Genomic DNA, 21919 nt, shown 5'->3' with positions numbered 1-21919 from the left:
TATCAAAATAAGAATCGCTTCGTCGGTAGCATAGTCCAAATCAGCAATGGATCCTCTCAATCAAAGTTTAATATTTCTAATTCAAATCAACTGAGAGTAATTAAACCTCGGACCGTCTTCCCTAGGAACTAATGCTGATGAGTGCTTAAGATTGGTTGTGAGAAGCAAGGGGTTTCAATGATGAAAGCAAACAATAAAGAGATAAAAGAACAAGACAAAATTGCAATTAATAAACTAATGAAAGAATAAAAGAACTATGTATGTAATATGGAAAAGTAATGCTATAAAGTGATGGAAAAATGGTTCAAAACATAAATGAAACCTTGACTTGGGATGAGTTATGGAATTCCTTCCTTGTCATAACCACAACTATGATAATTATAATGGATAAATCTTACTTAGTCAATCCTTAACACCGAAGGATAGGTCAAGTGAGCATAATTGTCATTAATCTACAAATCCTAGTTAAGTTACCAAATTAATTGGTAAAAAACTATCGTTAGTGGAAATAATAACAACTAACAACCTAAGAATTATCACTAAATGTCGGACACTATGGCTCTAGTAATCCATACACTCATTTTTCCCAAGCCAAGGGGTGGAAATTACCCTATAATCACAATTGACATTTCATCGAACACATAATGGGCATAAACATAAAACATGGCAAAATTAGGAAAATAATGAAAGCTATGAACCACAAATGATAACAAGCAACCAAGGCAACTAAACAAACATAAACTAAGCATCAAACATCAAATTTAACAACTAGAAATCAAAATTGCAAAACCATGTATATATTGACAAGAGAAATGAAAATAGATGAAAGTGTAGAACAAGTAATGTAATCAAAGATGAATTAAAGGAATACTTACACTGAGGTAGCTAAATCCAAGATCAAAATTGAAGCATAAAATGCTACAAACCCTAATTAAACCTAAGGAAATTTTAGAGAAAACCCAAACTAAACTACCCTAAAACTACTCCTAAAATGTATTCTCTACCTAATTCTACCTAATAAAACCTAATGAAAAACTCTCCTTCTTCATATGTGATGTTGCCCCCTTCATATAGCCTTTGATTTCAGCATCCAAGCCTTCAAAAATGGGCCAAAAGAGCCCCAAAACGTGAGTCCACGTGACTTTTTAATGGAGGCATGCACTAGGACCTGTGCGTACGCACAGATGTGTGCGCACGCACACTCTGCCAAAATCTCTTCCTGTGCGTACGCACAAGAGTTGTGCACAAGCACACTAGGCGATGCTTGAATCGATGCGCGATGCGCACGATGCGGCTCACGCGCACGCGTGGCTCTACTCTGATGGTTGTGCGTACGCACGCAGGTCTGTGCGTACGCACACATCGCTGTGCTCTTCTCCTTTGATTCTTCATGCTTCCTCTACTTTCCATGCTCCTCTTCCATTCTCTCCAAGTCATTCCTACATTATACATCTGAAATCAATCACAAACAACATCAAGGCATCGAATGGAAGGTAAATGGGATAAAATTAATCAAATTTAGCACAAAAGAGCATGTTTTCATAATCAAGCACAAATTAGGAGGAAAGTTCAAAAGCATGCTATTTAAGGGAATAAGTGCAAGTTTATATGATGAAATCCATTCAATTTCAACCAAAATTCATCATCAAATATGAATTCATGAATTCCCCCACACTTAAACAATAGCATATCCTCATGCTAAACACATACAAATGAGAAGGATAAAAGGGCAAGCAACTTATTCAATGCAACTATTTATGTGTATGCAACTATGCAAAATGCTATCTATCTATATCTATACTATGATCTCCTATTGAGTTTGGCAAAAACAAACAAGAGAATTCTAATTAATCCAAGATGAAACCTTAGGGCTAAGGTAAGAAAATATAGCAATATAACCAAAATCCAAAGATTTGAATTGAGATTTTCAAACTAACAACCAAACAACTTGCAAGAAGATACAATATAGGAGATAAGAACATAGAACTGAGCGATCGAACCTCTCACCGGATGTGTTTACACTCTATGCGCTCAGTGTTTAGGGTTTAATCACTCAATTCTCCTTTAATCATGCTTTTCAAAGATTTGCAAGTCATCTAACAATCAACTAATATTTGATGCATGAACAACAAATATCATGAGGTCTTTTGAGGGTTATAATGGGGCTAGGGTCAAGGTAAGATCAATATGGTTAAGTGAACTTAGTGAATTAGATCTTTGATTAGCTCAAGTGTCCACCTAATCCTATACCATCCCATATACACATAACAAAATCATCTAACTACCCATTTATCTTCTATCTCACATTTACTAATGCATTTTCTTTCCACAACATAAACATATGCATCCTTTATTAACTTTTTTTTATTTCATATATTCTTATGCACAAAACTTGATTTGATTGATTTTTTAAAACAATTCCTTGTTTTTGTCAACAAGGGAAGATGCATATGTCTTGAGCAACGAATGCATGAGTATTACCCTATTATCCAAATTTTCTTAATGAATATCCCAAATAAGCTCATCACCAATGTTTTCCAACAATCTTCCCCCACACTTAGAGTATACACACTACTCCACCCAAGCTAATCAAAGAGTAATCCAAGGATATCAATGGTTTTTTGCTTTAGGTAGACTAATGTGCTTAGAATTAGAACAAAAGGGGATTTAAAGGCTCAAAAGGGGTTACAAAGGTGAATACAAGGGTTGGTCATATGGGTTAGTGAGTTCAATAACAAGAATGGCCTCAGTCATGCTAAATGCAATCAAACATAAAAAATAGGACATATAGATTCATGAAAATCTAAGATCACAATAAAAAAGGAGTATAATCACACAAGAATAAACTTTATGGTTGGAAATGTACAACCATCTATTAGAGCTCAAATCTCACAAGGTATGTCGTTCTAGCCCTTTTTCTATGCTCTATGAAAAAGGATGCTTCAAGCAAGATGAAAAATAATTTTTTAATTCAATCAGTGGTATGTCCTACGAAAGATTTCATGAAAATTTCTTGTTATTTTACCAAACTTATTCACTCTATATGCATGTATGTGATGGATGCAATTTTTAAAAATTTCCTAGTTCTCTTGCTAATTTTCAACAATGCAAAAACTAACATGAACAATTAGGACAAGATTGAACTAGGTACTATACTATTGACATCATCCAATCACAGTTTCTATTTGTAAAATATATACTAAGAAAAAGATGCAAAAATGCAACATGCAATAGCTAGAAATAAACTATGCGTAAGCTAAGATATATACTAGAAGAAAATGCAATGCAACAATCAAAAGCACTCTAAATATCTACAAGAAACATAATAAAAAGAAACAAAAATAAAGTACAAAGTGTTCGGAAAAGAAAGTTTACGCCCCAAAATGATAAATCCCCCCCACACTTAAGCGTTGCACGGTCCTCTCTGCACGAACACGATCCGGGGAGAATGAGGCTTTACGTTCCTCTATCTTTAGCTGGCGGATTCGGGGGCTTGGGCTGTGTGGAAACTGCCAAGTCCAATGCAATCTCGACATCTTCGTCCACGGTGTTGATGCACGGAAACTTGTCTCTCAACAATTTTCCTTCGGTAAGTATACCGAATTGTCGTCAAGTAAAAACTCACAATAGAGTGAGGTCGAATCCCACAGGGATTGATTGGTCAAGCATCTTTAATTAGAGGAATGTTCTAGTTGAACTAATCAGAATTAGATTTGAGATTTGCAGAAAATTAAATGGCGGGAAAGTAAATAGCAGAAAACGTAAATGCTGGAAATAAAGAGCTGAATGTAAATAGCGGAAAGTAAATTGCAGAATCTTAAATGGGAATGGGGAAGATGCTCATAAAAGTAGATTGCAGAATTTATAGAGAATGGGTAAGATCAGAAATGGGGAATTCATTGGGCTTAGGAGATGTTGCATTCTCCAGATCAAGTTCATTGTCATCTCTTCCTCAATCAATGCATTCATTGATCTCCTTGGCAATCTTAAGTGATCGAATTCCAATTTCTTGGTAATTCAATCTCTCAAATCTTGATCAATAGCCAATTTCTTGGTCAGTTGCTCATGAGAAGAGATGAAGTATGGTCACTGATTATACCACATGTATTTCCAAATCAAAGTGTTGGTAGGATTATATGTCACTATATCCATCCAAACCCCAATTTGGTCCAACATGAGAAAGCATTTCTAGCATGATCTCTTCATTCCTCTTCCGAAGTTCTGAAGAGATCCAAGTATGAATAGCTTCTTTTCCAAGATAACTACCCAATTGAATGAAAATTGAAAGCTTTCTAGTAAAATCAAGAGAAAAGATAGAAGAAGAATAATGAAAACTAATATTGATCCATCAAATTACAACAGAGCTCCCTAACCCAATGAAAGGGGTTTAGTTGTTCATAGCTCTGGGAATGAAAAGCATAGATGGAGAGTACATTCTGAGAATTGAACTAAAAGATTCAGAGAAAGTAAAATACAGAGAGTAGTTCTCAAATTTCCAACCCCCCTTTTGATTCAAAACTACCCCTATATATACTACTCCTTTGATCCTCTAGTTGGTTCTTCAAATCTTGGATATGGGCCTTTGGATCTTGAGTTTGAAGCAGTTATCCTCTTCAGTGGGCTTAGCTTTACTTGCAGAGAGAAAGTATGAAGTAGGCAGGGACTTTTAGCTTAGGACGTTAGTGGCGTTAACGTTAAGTGAAAGTGTGGGTTCAAGAACGTTAGTGGCAGTCACCTTTTTCACTAACGTTCCTAACCCAAGGGTGATCCACATTAACTTCAACGTTAATGGCACCAACGTGACCACTAACATTGCCTCTTGATCCTTCGCACACGTTATTGGGACTTACCTTTTCCAATAACGTTGAGAATCCTCCCTTCCCTACGTTAGAGTTCACGTTAGTGTGGCTAACGTGACCTTTAACGTAGGCTTGCCAAATCTTCGAAAACGTTAGTGACACTTACCTTTGTCACTAACGTTTCAAAACGCCCCTACTTCCCACGTTAGAGTTCACGTTAACTAGGTTAACGTGGCTTCTAACGTGGTGGTGATAGCCATCTCCAACGTTAGTGACAAAGGTGAGTGTCACTAACGTTGGCTCATCATTCTTTCATCCAAGTTAGCTTCCACGTTAACTAAGTTAACATGGGAGTTAACGTTGCTCATAGTGGCTCATTCCAACGTTAGTGACAAAGGTGAGTGTCACTAACGTTGGCGATTCTTGCTCCCTCCACGTTAGCTTCTAGGTTAACTAAGTTAACGTGGCAACTAACGTGGCTCAAAGTGGCTTAGTCCAACGTTAGTGACAAAGGTGAGTGTCACTAACGTTGGCCATTGTTTTGCTTCCCCACGTTAGAGTCCATGTTAATTGAATTAACGTGGCTCTTAACGTGGCCAATATGAGCTTGGTCCAATGTTAGTGACAAAGGTGAGTGTCACTAACGTTGGCTTCATTTTCTTCTTCCACGTTAGAGTTCACGTTAACTTAGTTAACGTGACTCTTAACATGGGCTATGATGGCTTCGAGGACGTTATTGGCGATTACTTTTCTCATTAACGTTGCAAGCTAGCTCCCTTTCCACGTTAGTGGTCACGTTAGTTAGACTAACGTGGCTGTTAACGTGGTTCTTCCTTGCTTCCTTTGTCCTAAAATCAAGCAGTAGAGTGCATCAAAGTTCTAATCCAAGTCATGAGACATGCATAATCCAATTTGTCATTTAATTCATGCATAATTCTCATGAAATCATGTAAAGTGCACAATGTTTGCTTGAATTAAGATGTAAGTGAAATTCTACCCAAAACTTGCTTATTTCCTAATAAAATGCATGAAACTAACCTAAAGCATACAAAAAATGGCTAGTAAAACTAGCCAAGATGCCCTGGCATCACAACACCAAACTTAAATCTTGCTAGTCCCTAAGCAAGTACTGGAACAAGAGAATGATGAATGAAATGACAAGATGAATGAATCATTATTATGGAAGTCATATTCTTGGTTTTATGGGGTTTCATGCATAACAACTTAGGTTCATTCCTTCACTGGCTTTCAGACCTTTATCATGTCCTGGAATACTCACTTGATTGCACCCTATGAGACTTTTATTCATTGATCCTTTTGTTGTTTTCAGGGTTTGATTGTGCTCTTAGGCTAAGTGCTCTGTGAGGGGGCGACTCTTTAAGATAAGCTTTCAGCCAGCACTATCGAACCAGTTGGTTCAAGGTGCTAGGTGTTAAGACACCCCTAAGGACTTACTCCCTCAAGTCTCTTTCCCCCATACATACACACCACAGGCACATGGTTTGTTTATTTTCTTTCTTGAGACCTTGGTGTCCAGCACCTCTTTGGGTTACTAAGTGTTCTGTAGCAAGGGTTACTCTTGATAGTGGACTTTCAGCTGATAATCCCGGGTTAGTTAACCCAAGTTACCAAGTGATAAGGTACCCCTGAGAGCTTATTCATCCAAGTAAATCCCTTACACAGGAGCACCACAGACACATGCCTCAAGATTCAAACCCTTGGTGCCTAGCCTTATTTCTTACTCTTTTTCTTTTATTTCTCAACTTTCATTTTCTATTTCCCTTTTTCTTATTAGGATCTTGTTATTTAGTTAGTCTCATGGGGTGTGTTTCAAGCATATGATTCCGGATAGATAGTTGCCTTCCCACCTTATTGGTGAACCAACTTAGCTAATCTATTACCATACCACAAACTTAGGAACTTACTCCACAATATGAACTTCACTCTGGTTTTTCATCACACACATTCTCTTTTTATTTAACTTAAAAGGACAAGCATACAAGTAAACAAGGTGAAGATGCAGCATTGACATTAAAACCAGCACATATATGACGAAAGCAATAAAAATAAACATTAAATTCTAATGATTTAAACTAATTAGTAACTATTAATCGAGGGCACCTTGGGACTTCCAATTTTTAGCATTTCAAGTATATGAAATTAAGTAACAATACAACCTTCGGGTGATGGTTTCTAGCTGTCCCCTTGTTGTCATCATCCATAGTTTTTGCTCCTTCACTTCCTTGGATGATGGTGCACCATTTCCTCAGAAGGTTCCTGCAAAGTTATTGGAAGTTGCTTGTTCCCAAAGCACTTGAGAAATAGTTAGCTTGCATGTATGCTTGTGAATTTCTGAACTTAATTTGGTGTGTGAACACCAAACTTAGTTCCTTGCCTAGTACAACAGATTGCATACTTGCAGAGAGCCTCATATGTTGTTATTAACTAAACAACTATTAACTAAAGACTAAACTACTGCTAAGTGGTTGCCCTGATTAGTTGGAGCTAGCATTTTGCCATTGGAGTGTAGTGTGATTCTAACTAATATCTTTGGTGGAACACCAAACTTAGAATTACACTTTCACTCTTGGATTGTTTTGGTGTGGAACACCAAACTTAGCTCCTCGTAATACAGGGAAAACAACTTGTGATCTTTATTGAAATGACGATGAAAAAGAAACTACCTTAGGTTGGGTTGCCTCCCAACAAAGCGCTCTTTTAGCGTCGCTAGCTCGACGATTCCTCCCTACTTGAGATGATACTTCACTTTGGGGTTTTCCCCCATGTTGCCCATATAATGTTTGAGCCTTTGTCCGTTCACAGTGAAAGTCCTCTCCGAACTTTCATCCATGATTTCTATGTGTCCATACGGCGAGACCTTTGTGACAAGAAAGGGTCCTGACCACCTTGATTTGAGTTTTCCTGGGAACAGTCTCAATTTGGAGTTGTAGAGGACTACTTTCTGCCCCTTTACGAAATTCCTGGGTGCCAGATGGAGGTCATGTCTTCTCTTCGCCTTTGGTTTGAGTCAGTATCGCTGCGAGGGTTGTGGCTGGGAATTTGCTTGAATAGGTAGCCAATTTGTGTCTCAAGTTTCTTGATGGCAGCATCTTGATTCTGCATATTGGACCGCACTTCTTCTCGGAATGTCTTACTGTCTTGAATCTCTTTGCATATGGCTTCAAGTAGTTTTTCAATCCTTGAGAGTCTGTCATCAGATGATGGTGGGTTGGGATTGGATGGATGAGAAGGGTTATCTTGGTTTTGGTATGGATGTGGAGAGGTGTTGTTAGGGTGGTGTTGATATGATCTCTGTGTGGAATGTTGGTGAGCTGCATGGTTGTTGGGGTTGTGACGTCTCTGATCTTGGCCTTGATCTTGTTGATTTTCCCACCCAAAGTTTGGGTGATTCCTCCAACCAGGGTTGTAGGTCTTGGAGTATGGATCATGGGTCTGCCTGGGTGAGTTTTCAATGTAGTTGGCTTGTTCATGCTCACCTTCTGCCTCTGCATTCACCCCCTCTTGGGTTGTTGATGAGGTGGTGATTGTTGCTACTTGGTTCCTCTCCATCTTCTTGGTGAGGTCGGCTAGCTGCTTGGTAATAAGCTTGTTTTGGGCCAGCAGTGCATCCACGTTGTTTAGCTCCATCACTCCTCTAGTGTTGCCTCTTTCAGAAGTATAGAAGTAGTCATTCTTTGCTACAGTCTCAATGACATCTATGGCCTCCTCAATGGTCTTCTTTTTATTCAGAGATCCCCCGGGTGAGTGGTCTACTGCCTTCTTTGATTCATAGGAGAGGCCTTCATAGAAAATGTGTAGCTGCACCCATTCATTTAACATATCTGGTGGACACCTTCTTGTCAGGTCCTTAAACCTCTCTCATGCTTCGTAGAGAGTCTCACCATCTTGTTGCTTGAAAGTTTGAACCTCAACTCTCAACCTGTTGATTCTTTGAGGAGGATAGAATCTTGCCAAGAATTTGTTCACCACATCTTCCCAGGTTGTTAAGCTCTCCTTCGGGAAGGACTCCAGCCATTTAGATGCTTTGTCCTTGAGTGAGACGGGAAATAAGAGTAGTCTATAGGTGTCAGGATGAACACCGTTAGACTTCACAGTATCACATATCCTCAGGAAGGTGGTTAAATGTTGGTTTGGGTCTTCTTGGACACCTCCTCCGAACGAACAGTTGTTCTGAACAAGGGTGATGAGTTGTGGCTTTAGTTCAAAGTTGTTGGCATGTATGGTTGGCTTTTGAATGCTACTCCCACAGTTTCCTGGGTTTGGGTTGATATAAGAGCCTAAAACTCTTCTCTCCTGCCCAGTATGATTTGCTATACCTTCTCTGCCATGGTTGTGAGCCTCTTCTTCATGATGGTTCTCCATATTTTTATCCATGTTTAGTTCAAAATACTTCCTCTTCTTCCTCTGCACCAACCACTCTCTTTCCTCTTGCTTCCCTCCTTAATCTAAGGAAGGTCCTCTCAGGTTCAGAATCAAAGAAAGTTGAAGCCCCGCTTCTTTTCCCTGTCATACAACCAACAAGGCACAAGCAAGGAAATAGATGCAGAAAGTATTTCTATTAGAATTGCTGTTAGTGTGAGTGATGCAATTTATCAAACAGCTAGTGGGTTAGTGGACTGAATTATAAACAACTAAAAAAAGTAGGGGAAAGGGGAGAAAATAACTAAAACTGAAAGTAAATTACTCAAACAGAATTTTAAATCAAACAAAAGAAAAATGCTCAATCTAGTTATCCTCCAATTTAATCATAGTTGATACAAAATCAATCCCCGGCAACGGCGCCATAAACTTGATGCATGAAAACTTGTCTCTCAACAATTTTCCTTCGGCAAGTATACCGAATTGTCGTCAAGTAAAAACTCACAATAGAGTGAGGTCAAATCCCACAGGGATTGATTGGTCAAGCAACTTTAATTAGAGGAATTTTCTAGTTGAACTAAGCAGAATTAGATTTGAGATTTGCAGAAAATTAAATGGCAGGAAAGTAAATAGCAAAAAACGTAAATGCTGGAAATAAAGAGCTGAATGTAAATAGCGGAAAGTAAATTGCAGAATCTTAAATGGGAATGGGGAAGATGCTCATAAAAGTAGATTACAGAATTTATAGAGAATGGGTAAGATCAGAAATGGGGAATTCATTGGGCTTAGGAGATGTTGCATTCTCCGGATCAAGTTCATTTTCATCTCTTCCTCAATCAATGCATTTATTGATCTCCTTGGCAATCTTAGGTGATCGAATTCCAATTTCTTGGTAATTCAATCTCTTAAATCTTGATCAATAGTCAATTTCTTGGTCAATTGCTCATGAGAAGAGATGAAGTATGGTCACTGATTATACCACATGTATTTCCAAATCAAAGTGTTGGTAGGATTATATGTCACTATATCCATCCAAACCCCAATTTGGTCCAACATGAGAAAGCATTTCTAGCATGATCTCTTCATTCCTCTTCCAAAGTTCCGAAGAGATCCAAGTATGAATAGCTTCTTTTCCAAGATAACTACCCAATTGAATGAAGATTGAAAGCTTTCTAGTAAAATCAAGAGAAAAGATAGAAGAAGAATAATGAAAACTAATATTGATCCATCAAATTACAACAGAGCTCCCTAACCCAATGAAAGGGGTTTAGTTGTTCATAGCTCTGGGAATGAAAAGTATAGATGGAGAGTACATTCTGAGAATTGAACTAAAAGATTCAGAGAAAGTAAAATACAGAGAGTAGTTCTCAAATTTCCAACCCCCTTTTTGATTCAAAACTACCCCTATATATACTACTCTTCTGATCTTCTAGTTGGTTCTTCAAATCTTGGATATGGGCCTTTGGATCTTGAGTTTGAAGCAGTTATCCTCTTCAGTGGGCATAGCTTTACTTGCAGAGAGAAAGTATGAAGTAGGCAGGGACTTTTAGCTTAGGACGTTAGTGGCGTTAACGTTAAGTGAAAGTGTGGGTTCGAGAACGTTAGTGGCAGACACCTTTTTCACTAACGTTCCTAACCCAAGGGTGATCCACGTTAACTTCAACGTTAGTGGCACCAACGTGACCACTAACGTTGCCTCTTGATCCTTCGCACACGTTATTGGGACTTACCTTTTCCAATAACGTTGAGAATCCTCCCTTCCCTACGTTAGAGTTCACGTTAGTGTGGCTAACGTGACCTTTAACGTAGGCTTGCCAAATCTTCGAAAACGTTAGTGACACTTACCTTTGTCACTAACGTTTCAAAACGCCCCTACTTCCCACGTTAGAGTTCACGTTAACTAGGTTAACGAGGCTTCTAACGTGGTGGTGATAGCCATCTCCAATGTTAGTGACAAAGGTAAGTGTCACTAACGTTGGCTCATCATTCTTTCATCCACGTTAGCTTCCACGTTAACTAAGTTAACGTGGGAGTTAACGTTGCTCATAGTGGCTCATTCCAACGTTAGTGACAAAGGTGAGTGTCACTAACGTTGGCGATTCTTGCTCCCTCCACGTTAGCTTCCACGTTAACTAAGTTAACGTGGCAACTAACGTGGCTCAAAGTGGCTTAGTCCAATGTTAGTGACAAAGGTGAGTGTCACTAACATTGGCCATTCTTTTGCTTCCCCACGTTAGAGTCCACGTTAACTGAGTTAACGTGGCTCTTAACGTGGCCAATATGAGCTTGGTCCAACGTTAGTGACAAAGGTGAGTGTCACTAACGTTGGCTTCATTTTCTTCTTCCATGTTAGAGTTCACGTTAACTTAGTTAACGTGACTCTTAACGTGGGCTATGATGGCTTCGAGGATGTTATTAGCGATTACTTTTCTCATTAACGTTGCAAGCTAGCTCCCTTTCCCCGTTAGTGGTCACGTTAGTTAGACTAACGTGGCTGTTAACGTGGTTCTTCCTTGCTTCCTTTGTCCTGAAATCAAGCAGTAGAGTGCATCAAAGTTCTAATCCAAGTCATGAGACATGCATCATCCAATTTATCATTTAATTCATGCATAATTCTCATGAAATCATGTAAAGTGCACAATGTTTGCTTGAATCAAGATGTAAGTGAAATTCTACCCAAAACATGCTTATTTCCTAAGAAAATGCATGAAACTAACCTAAAGCATACAAAAAATGGCTAGTAAAACTAGCCAAGATGCCCTGGCATCAGGTGTCCTTCTCTTCTCCTGGCTCTTTACCTTTATGGCTCATCCTAAAAAATAATGAATAAAGTATAATTAGTAATCATAGGTCAGGTAGCACAAAAAGGTAAAGGAGAGAGTAAATAAGCATCTAATTGAGGAAGTTGCACAGTGGTGTGGTATGATAAAAAGATGAGCCATCTGTGTATTCCAATTATGCGCGCGGTTGGAAGACACACAACGGCCGGTTAAAACGGCATCCACACAATCAAAAAGTAAAAATGAGTTTCTCAATTAAATGGCCTAAGATGCAACTAAGAGATGAGCATCAGTTAAACACAAGCAAGCTTAGGCAATTGCAATAAGAGTGAATTGAATTTAGGAAATATTGGATATTGAAGGTGTGCAAGTGAAAGAGCAAAATTGATATAAAATAGCACAACAAACAATAACCAATGAAATGATGAAGAGAAACTACCTATTCATCATTAGGAAAAATCAAATAATCACATGCATAAGTTGCTTGTTACAAAAAGTGACAAGTCTTAATAAGAATCAAGTCAAGTCAACTCAAAAAAATACAAAGCATTAGCAAGGAACAAATACCTTATTATGTGATTATATTGACTTAAAAACCATGATGAACAAGCAATTCAATTCAATTCACTAAATTTCATGTGCACTCATAAAATGTTCACCTAATATGCAACAAAATGTAAATGTGCAAATCCAATTAGGTGCTAATAATTTAAGGCAAAGTATAAGTGCATTGATGAAATTCAACCAAGAAACAACCCAATCAACATCAAACAAACACTGGCAAATTCTTCAATTAACAAACAACTAAACCAAAACTAATATAATTACTAGAATAAAAATGAAATGCAATCAAAACTAACAAGAATAAGTAGAAAATAGGGCAAAAGTAAGCGAAGAGAGAAGAAGAGAAGAGAAGAGAATAAGTAGAGAGAAGAGAAGAAAAGAAGCATAGTGGGTGAAAACAGGGGCGTGCGTGAGCACAAGTACGTGTGCGTACGCACACTAGGAGGGAAGGGGGGGTGCGCTCACACAAATTGTGCGAGGGCTCCGAACAGAAGAAGAATATAGATGTGTGCGCACGCACAAGCCTGTGCGTGCGCACAGAAGACTTTTTTTATCATGTGTGCGTGCGCACACAGGTCAGTGCGCACGCACAAGAGTGAAAAGGGGCAGGGGTTCACGCGCACAAGATGTGCCAACGCTCCCACCAGAGTGGTTGCAAGTTGGCGTGCGGACGCACAAGCCTGTGCGGCCGCACAGAGAGCGCGATAAGAACATGCGTGCGTACGTACACGATGGTGCGCACGCACAGACCAAGGAAAACAGGGAGCACCCACGCGCAGATCGTGTTGGTGCTAGAAACAGAGGGCATGATCAGGGCTGTGCACGCGCACAAGCTTGTGCGTACGCACAGATGCCCTGTTTTTCAAAAATTTTTCTTTCATTTCTAAGCTACTAGGCCTTAGCTCAATCAACATTTCAACCCCAAACATTCAAAACATCACAAAATCATGATCCATATGCAATTCAACTTATCTAAACTCAACTAAACCAATCCTAAGCTAACTAAGACAAGCAAACATGCACTAAACTAAGGCTATAAGCAAAGAAAAGGGTAAGAAAGATGTTAACATGGTGGGGTGTCTCCCACCTAGCACTTTGGTTTATAGTCCTTAAGTTGGACTTGTTGAGGAGACTCTTGTTAGGGTAGCTTGTATTTCCACTCCTCCTTGAATCTCCATCCAAGCTTGCACTTAATAGGTCCTCTGGGATCCCATGTTCTAGTTTCCTGTTCTTCTTCTTGTTGATCTTTATGCTCCAAGCCAGATGGAAAAGCTCTCAAATGACCCTTAAAATAACCCAACACTCTCCGAAAATCACCCAATTGTGCTTCACACCATGCTTGAACTCCAAATCCTAAATGGATTTTCTTGAAGAACCTTGGATTCCCTTGGCAACCAACATTCCTTTCTCCACTATGTACCAACCCAAGAAAGATTTTGAGTTGGTAGTCCGTCTCCAAGAGAGCATATTGATGGGGGCCAATGAAGCTCCTAGATGAAATTGCCACTCACTTAATATGTTCTTGGACCGAAATTACTTCCTCACCCACTTTCTCTTCCCCATCACTCAAGTCATAACAAGGAAGTTGTGAGAAGTCTACCTCCATGTCTTTCTCAAACTCATGGGAAGAGGCTCATTAGGATCATTAAGGGGATTGACCAAGGAGGACAAAAAATCATTAATGATGGAATTCTCATTTTGATCAATCTCCCTCATATCTCTCTTTCTCTCCTCTGGTTCACATACTTCCCTTTCTCCCTCATGTTTCACTTCATGCTCTAACCCTTCTTCTTTCCCTTGTGGCTCCATGCTCTCCTCTTCTCTACGTCCTTCAATTGTTCTCTCACATCCTCCAAGAGGAGTGTCTTGATCGGATGAGCGTAGAAGAACCAAGCGGTTCACCGCTTCGGCTATGGTAGCCACGAATTGCCCTTTAGTTCTTCGGAATCCTTCTTGCTCTTGGAGAAAGGCTTGAAGGTCTTGATCTTCTTGGGGCAAGGGTTGGGGAACTCCACAATGTGGTAAAAGAGGAGGTTCATAGTTTGGGAGAAGGGTGGTATATGTGGGAGGTGACTCATGTTGGTAGGTATCTTGAGGTAGTATGTAAGAATATGGTTGTTGGTATTGGTGTGGTGTTTGAAAATGTGGTGATTGAGGGTTATGTTGAGGGTAGGGGTTATAGGCATATGGTGGTGAAGGTATGTAATAATTGTGAAACCCACCATATCCTTGAATTGGGTGTGCATATTAGGGAAAGTTTGGCTCATTGTCGTATAGAGGAGGTTTCTCCTTCCAAAATAGATGCTCCAATCCCATAATGTAATCCAAAATTGAAGTTATCAATTTCTCCAAAATGATCACAACTAAACTCCAAACCAAGAGGGTGATAACTCATAGAGAAAATAGAAAATAAAAACCAAAGACATCAATTAACAAAATAAACAAAATCCTAATTACCAACAAAAGCAAACAAACAACCAAAAAGTATCTATTCACACTATGGACATATTTACAATAACCAAAATTATAACACTCATGACGCTAGCTCCCTGGCAATGGCGCCAAAAAACTTGATAGAAGGAATTATGCCAATTCGAAATTTTATCAAAATAAGAATTGCTTCGTCGGTAGCATAGTCCAAATCGGCAATGGATCCTCTCAATCAAAGTTTAATATTTCTAATTCAATTCAACCGAGAGTAATTAAACCTCGCGTCGTCTTCCCTAGGAACTAATGCCGACGAGTGCTTAAGATTGGTTGGGAGAAGCTAGGGGTTTCAATGATGAAAGCAAACAATAAAGAGATAAAAGAACAAGACAAAATTGCAATTAATAAACTAATGAAGGAATAAAAGAACTATGTATGTAATATGGAAAAGTAATGCTATAAACTGATGAAAAAATGGTTCAAAACATAAATGAAACCTTGACTTGGGATGAGTTATGGAATTCCTTCCTTGCCATAACCACAACTATGATAATTATAATGGATTAATCTCACTTAGTCAACCCTTAACATCGAAGGATAGGTCAAGTGAGCATAATTGTCATTAATCCACAAATCCTAGTCAACTTACCAAATTAATTGGTAAAAAACTATCATTAGTGGAAACAATAACAACTAACAACCCAAGAATTATCACTAAATGTTAGAAATTATGGATTTAGTAATCCATATACTCATTTTCCCCAAGCTAAGGGGTGGAAATTACCCAATAATCACAATTGACATTTCATCGAACACATAATGGGCATAAACATAAAACATGGCAAAATTGGAAAAATAATGAAAGTTATGAACCACAAATGATAACAAGCAACCAAGACAACTCAACAAACATAAAATAAGCATCAAAATCAAATTCAACAACTAGAAATCAAAATTGCAAAACTATGTATATATTGACAAGAGAAATGAAAATAGATGAAAGTGTAGAACAAGTAATGTAATCAAAGATGAATTAAAGGAATACTTACAATGAGGTAGCTAAATCCAAGATCAAAATTGAAGTATAAAATGCTACAAACCCTAATTAAACCTAAGAAAATTTTAGAGAAAACCTAAACTAAACTTCCCTAAAACTATTCCTAAAATGTATTCTCTACCTAATTCTACCTAATAAAGCCTAATGAAAAACTCTCCTTCTTTATATATGATGTTTCCCCCTTCAAATAGCCTTTGATTTCAGCATTCAAGCCTTCAAAAATGGGCCAAAAGAGCCCCAAAATGCGAGTCCATGTGACTTTTTAATGGAGGCACGCACTGGGACCTGTGCGTATGCACAGACGTGTGCGCACGCACACTCTGCCAAAATCTCTTTCTGTGCGTATGCACAAGAGGTTGTGTGCACACACACTAGGTGATGCTTGAATGGATGCGCGACGCTGGCTCTGCTCTGATGGTTGTGCGTACGCACGCAGGTCTGTGCGTACGCACGCATCGCTGTGCTCTTCTCCTTTGATTCTTCATACTTCCTCCACTTTGCATGCTTCTCTTCTATTCTCTCCAAGTCATTCCTACCTTATACATCTGAAATCACTCACAAACAACATCAAGGCATCGAATGAAAGACAAATGGGATAAAATTAATCAAATTATGCACAAATTAGGAGGAAAGTTCAAAAGCATGCTATTTAAGGGAATAAGTGCAAGTTTATATGATGAAATCCATTCAATTTCAACCGAAAATCATCATCAAATGAGGATTTGTTAGTGGCACAACTCTCTGGAAAATGTACCAGAGGTTGCAAAATTCGCGATTGACGCGTGTGCGTCGCCCACGCTTGCACGTGGGTGTGCCAAAAGTCAAGCGACGCGTAGGCGTCATATGACGCACACGCGTGGGGTGAGATTGTGCCCCTCGCACAGAGGTATCGTAAAAATCGCACAACTCTCTAGTTTTTATACTAGGAGTTACGGACTCAGCAACCGACGCATATGCGTCGCCCACGCTCACGCGTGGGTTGCGTTATGGGCTGTCGACGTGTACACGTCGTAGACGCGCACGCGTGGGAAGCATTGTGCTCCCATCACAGAATTGGCACAGTCCCAGCACAACTCTCTGGTTTTTGTACCAAGAGTTGGGAAAACGCATCGACGTGTACTCATTGTCCACGCCTACGCGTGGAACGACGTTTTTTTTACATGAAGAAAGGCAATTTTAACACATTCTTGGCAGGTATTCAAGTTATATAGTCAAGAAAACACTCACAAATTCATGCAATACTTAAAATGAAGCATTTTCTTCAACATTATCAATTCAACCATACCAAGATCAATGAAACCTCATGAATATCACACAATTCAATCAAAATCAACAAAACCTAGCATACCACAACAATTCAATCAAAATTAACAAAATCTAACATACCTAAACAAACTCAACAACATCTAGCAATCACAAAATCCAACAAGGTTCCAAACTATACGAAGAAATTATGTACAAGGAAGATCATACCATGGTGGGGTGTCTCCCACTTAGCACTTTTCTTTAACGTCCTTAAGTTGGACGGTCAAGAGCTTAAGCTTCTCTTCCTTCCAGTGCATCCTCAAGTAGGAACACCTCCAGCTCCTTTGGTGATTTATAACCATGATACTTCTTTATCCTGTGGCTTTTCACTTTGAATGTTGTACCACTTTGAGGGTGGAATAATTCGACCACACCATAGGGCTTCACCTCCTTCACCCTAAAGGGACAATCCCACCTTGAAAGGAGCTTTCCGGGCTTGAATCTGAGTCTTGAGTTGTAAAGAAGAACTTTGTCACCTTCTTGAAAATCTTTCTTCCGAATATGCTGATCATGAAATGCCTTAATCTTCTCTTTGTAGATCCGTGCATTCTCATATGCCTCCATTCTAAGACATTCAAGCTCCTCTAGTTGCAATTTCCTGGCTATACCCGCCTTTGTGAAATCCATATTACACTACTTAACCGCCCAATAGGCTTTATACTCAATTTCAACCGGGAGGTGGCATGCTTTTCCATAGACGATCCGAAAGGGACTCATCCCTAACGGCGTCTTATAGGCCGTTCTATATGCCCACAATGCATCTCCTAACTGAGAACTCCAGTCCTTCCTTTGTGGATTCACCACTTTTTCCAGAATGTGCTTTATCTCTCGATTGGACACCTCCGCTTGTCCATTGATTTGGGGGTGATAAGCGGTTGCAACCTTGTGTAATACCCTATATCGCTTGAGTAGTGCTTCTACCTTCCTGTTGCAAAAGTGAGAACCTTGGTCGCTCACGATTGCTCGTGGCGACCCATAGCAGCATACAATATTATTTCTAATGAAGGAAACCATAGTATTAGCGTCATCAAGGCGGGTAGGTATCGCTTCCACCCACTTTGATACGTAATCAACCGCTAACAGAATATACATAGGTCCATTTGAGTTAGAAAATGGCCCCATAAAGTCTATGCCCCAAACATCAAAGATTTCACAAAACAACATTGGTTGTTGAGGCATTTTATCCTTTTGGGATGTATTTTTGGACTTTGGACATTAGTGACATGACACACAAAATTGGTTAGCATCCTTGAACAATGTTGGCCATCAGAATCCGTAATCCAAGACCTTTTTAGCCGTCCGTTATGGGCCAAAGTGGCCGCCACACTCGGATGAATGACAAGATTCAAGAATGGGTTGGAATTCGAATTCCGGGACACATCTACGAATTACTTGGTCTACTCCCCTTTTACACAAGTGAGGGTCATCCCAAATGTAATATTTGGAATTACTCCTCAACTTATCCCTTTGATGTTTTGAAAAGTTGGGAGGGAAAATTTTAGCAACCAAGTAGTTCGCCATTGGTGCAAACCAAGGAAAACTATCCGAAACAGCATGCAAGCTATCCAAAGGGAATGAGTCATCAATCGGAAATGGGTCATATTTAAGATTTTTTAGGCGGCTTAGATGGTCCGCAACTAAATTTTGTGACCCACTTCGATCCCTAATCTCAATGTCAAACTCTTGCAAGAGCAAGATCCAACGTATGAGCTTAGGTTTCGACTCATTCTTTGTCAACAAATATGTTAAAGCTGCATGATCCGTGTATACCACTATTTTGGAGCCTAGCAAGTAAGATCTAAATATATCCAATGCATGAACAATAGCTAAGAGCTCTTTTTCTGTAGTTGTATAGTTGGATTGTGCCGCACCCAATGTCTTTGAGGAATAAGCAATGATGTAGGGAAGCTTACCATCGCATTGTGCAAGCGCGGCACCTACGGCATGATTTGATGCGTCACACATTGACGATGAGAATTTTATGTATGGTTCGGAATTAATCAAAACAAGAATCAATTCATTAGTAGCATAGTCCAAACCAACAACGAATTCTCTCAATCAAATGTTTTAGATTCAAATTATAATAACCGAGATTAAGAGTACTTCAACCGTAGGTCGTTCTCCTTAGGACGCAATTGGAAGTGTTTCTCCTTCGGTTGTGAGGAAAAGGGGTTTGGATTAAAGAACGAAAGATTAAAGAAACTAAGAAATCAACGAACTAAGAAATGAGCAAAATTGTGAATTAATGCAAGTAAAGGGGAAACAAGATCAAAACTAGCGAAAATATTAAAAATGCAATAAAAGGGCCTTGACTTGGGAATGAGGATCCAAGGAATCCTATCATCGCCATAACCACAACTATGGTAATTATGATGAGTCAATCTCGCCTAGTCAACGCCAACTATGGAGGAGTAAGTCAAGCAAGCATAACTGACCTTAATCCATAAGTCCTAACTAACTTACCAAACTAGTTGATAAAAGGCTAGCGTCAATGGAAACAAGAGTCAACTAACTACCCAAGAATTACCACTAAATGTCGGACATTATGACTCTAGTATTCTAGGAACTCAAACCACAAGCCAAGGTGGGAAAATCTACTCAAAATCTAGAGTTGTCATTTTCACAAACACCTTGTATGCATAAAAGTAAAACATGGAAAATTGCAAAGTAAAATAGGGAACTATAACCAACTATCAACAAAACCAAACATAAACAAGCAATCAAATATAAAGGAAGCATAAAACTTAAGATTCATTAATCAAAACTTCAAGTAACACAAAATTGCAAATATGAACAAAGTAACTTGAACCAAAGGAATTGAAAGTAAAAGTGCTTTAATTAAAGAGGAAATTAAGAGTACTTACAATTGAAAGAGTAAAAATCCAAAATCAAAGCTTGCTATAAAATGCTACAATGGAAATTGATAAACCCTAAGAGAACTTTCTACTCTACACTACTCCTACTCCTAATTACTATGAAAAACTATCTAAGTGAGCCCCCTTTGATATGTGTTGAATCCCCTTATAGAGCACTCCAAATTCAGCTCCAAGCCTTCAAAATTTAGGCCAAAAGCCCTCAGAAAACGCACAGCACGCGTTTCATTAACAAAATCACGTGCAGGGACCTATGCGGACGCACACATGGAAATTCTCGCTTGTGCGCACGCACACTTCGTTGTGTGTGTTTTTCCTTGTTTTCTTCATGTTTTCTCCCTTGTACATGCTTTCTTCCACTTTTGGCTATCCATTCTTGCCTCCAAGGCCTGAAAACACTCAACAAACATGTCATGGAATCGAATGGAATACAAGTGGAATTAAATTGCTCATTTCAAGCACAAAATTGCATGTTTTCACATTTAAGTCCAAAATTAGGGATCAAACACAAAAGTATGCTATTTTGGTGCTTAAATGTGAGTTCATGTGCTAGAATCCATCCAAATTGAGTCAAAATATACCATCAAATATGGACTCATCAATTCTCCCACACTTAAATAATAGCATGTCCTCATGCCAAACCAACAAGGAAAACAATCATGGGGTAAACAACTTATTAAATGCAACTACCTATATGCATGCCAGTATGTATATACTATATATATCTATTTATCTATAGTTTCCTATTGATTTAGTGAAAACAAGCAATCAAATTCCAAGCAAGATTATGGACATGTAAGGCTAAGCAAAGAATTAGCTCAATGTAAACAAAATCTAAAGAATTGATTCAACTCATAAAAAAGAAGCAACTTGCAAGAATGCATGATAAGAGATGTGGAAACATAGAATTGAGTGATCGAACCCTCACTAGGTGTGTATGCACTCTAATCACTCGGTGTCTAAGGGTTAATTACTCAAGTCACCTCCTAATCATGCTTTCAAGGTTTTGCTTTTTATCTAACAATCAACAAGTATTTGATGTATGTATGCAAGTATTATGAGGTCTTTTAGAAGATTGTAATGGGGTTGGGGTAAGGGTAGGATGAATATATAGCTAAGTGGACTAAAAGATTGAATCTTTGATTAGCTTAAGTATCCAACTCAACCTATATCAATCAAATCACAACAAATACATTCTAGTATTACTTCTTTTCACACACATTCATGCCTTAGTTTCTATTCAAAACACATATGCATTTCTTATTCATTTTTTTGTCTTTCTTTGTGATAACTTTTGTCCTATCTTATTACTAAATTTTTTTTCTTTGATTTTATTTTTTTATTTCTTTTTCTTTCTTTTTTTTCTATGACAGATGCATACGGTTAAAGCAAATTGAAACATGAATGTGCACCCATTTTCCAAATTTTTTAATAATTACCCAAAACAAAATTTTTTTCTCTACCAATGCTTCCCAAAATTTTCCCCACACTTAAATGACGCACACATCTCAACCTAAGCTAATCAAAGATGCAATTCAAGGTAAATCATGGTCTTATGCTTAGGGTTTTGATGTGGTTATAATTAGAACAAAGGGGTTTAACAAGCTCAAAGGGGTTAACAATGGTAGATGCAAGGGTAATGCTATATGGGTGAGTAAGCTTAATTCAAAGATGGCCTCAATCATGCTAAATGCAATCACAACATCAAATATTGGAAATAAAGAATCAAGCAAA

The 21919-nt window shown here is 38.6% G+C and overlaps 1 protein-coding gene across 1 annotated transcript; it reads right to left on the bottom strand.

The window, feature by feature from the left end:
- Positions 1 to 17543: 17543 nt before the first annotated feature.
- On the bottom strand, positions 17544 to 17939 carry LOC107640827 (uncharacterized). Its single transcript, XM_016344329.1, has one exon. It carries the CDS (start codon positions 17937 to 17939, stop codon positions 17544 to 17546), a length of 396 nt encoding a protein of 131 aa, XP_016199815.1.
- Between the last annotated feature and the right edge of the window lie 3980 nt (positions 17940 to 21919).

The sequence above is a fragment of the Arachis ipaensis genome, chromosome B5 (genome assembly GCF_059453495.1).
Source record: "Arachis ipaensis isolate K30076 ecotype BB chromosome B5, ASM5945349v1, whole genome shotgun sequence".
NCBI lineage: Eukaryota > Viridiplantae > Streptophyta > Magnoliopsida > Fabales > Fabaceae > Arachis > Arachis ipaensis.
Note: the sequence above shows the minus strand (reverse complement) of the source record. Positions and strands in the feature narration are given on the sequence as shown.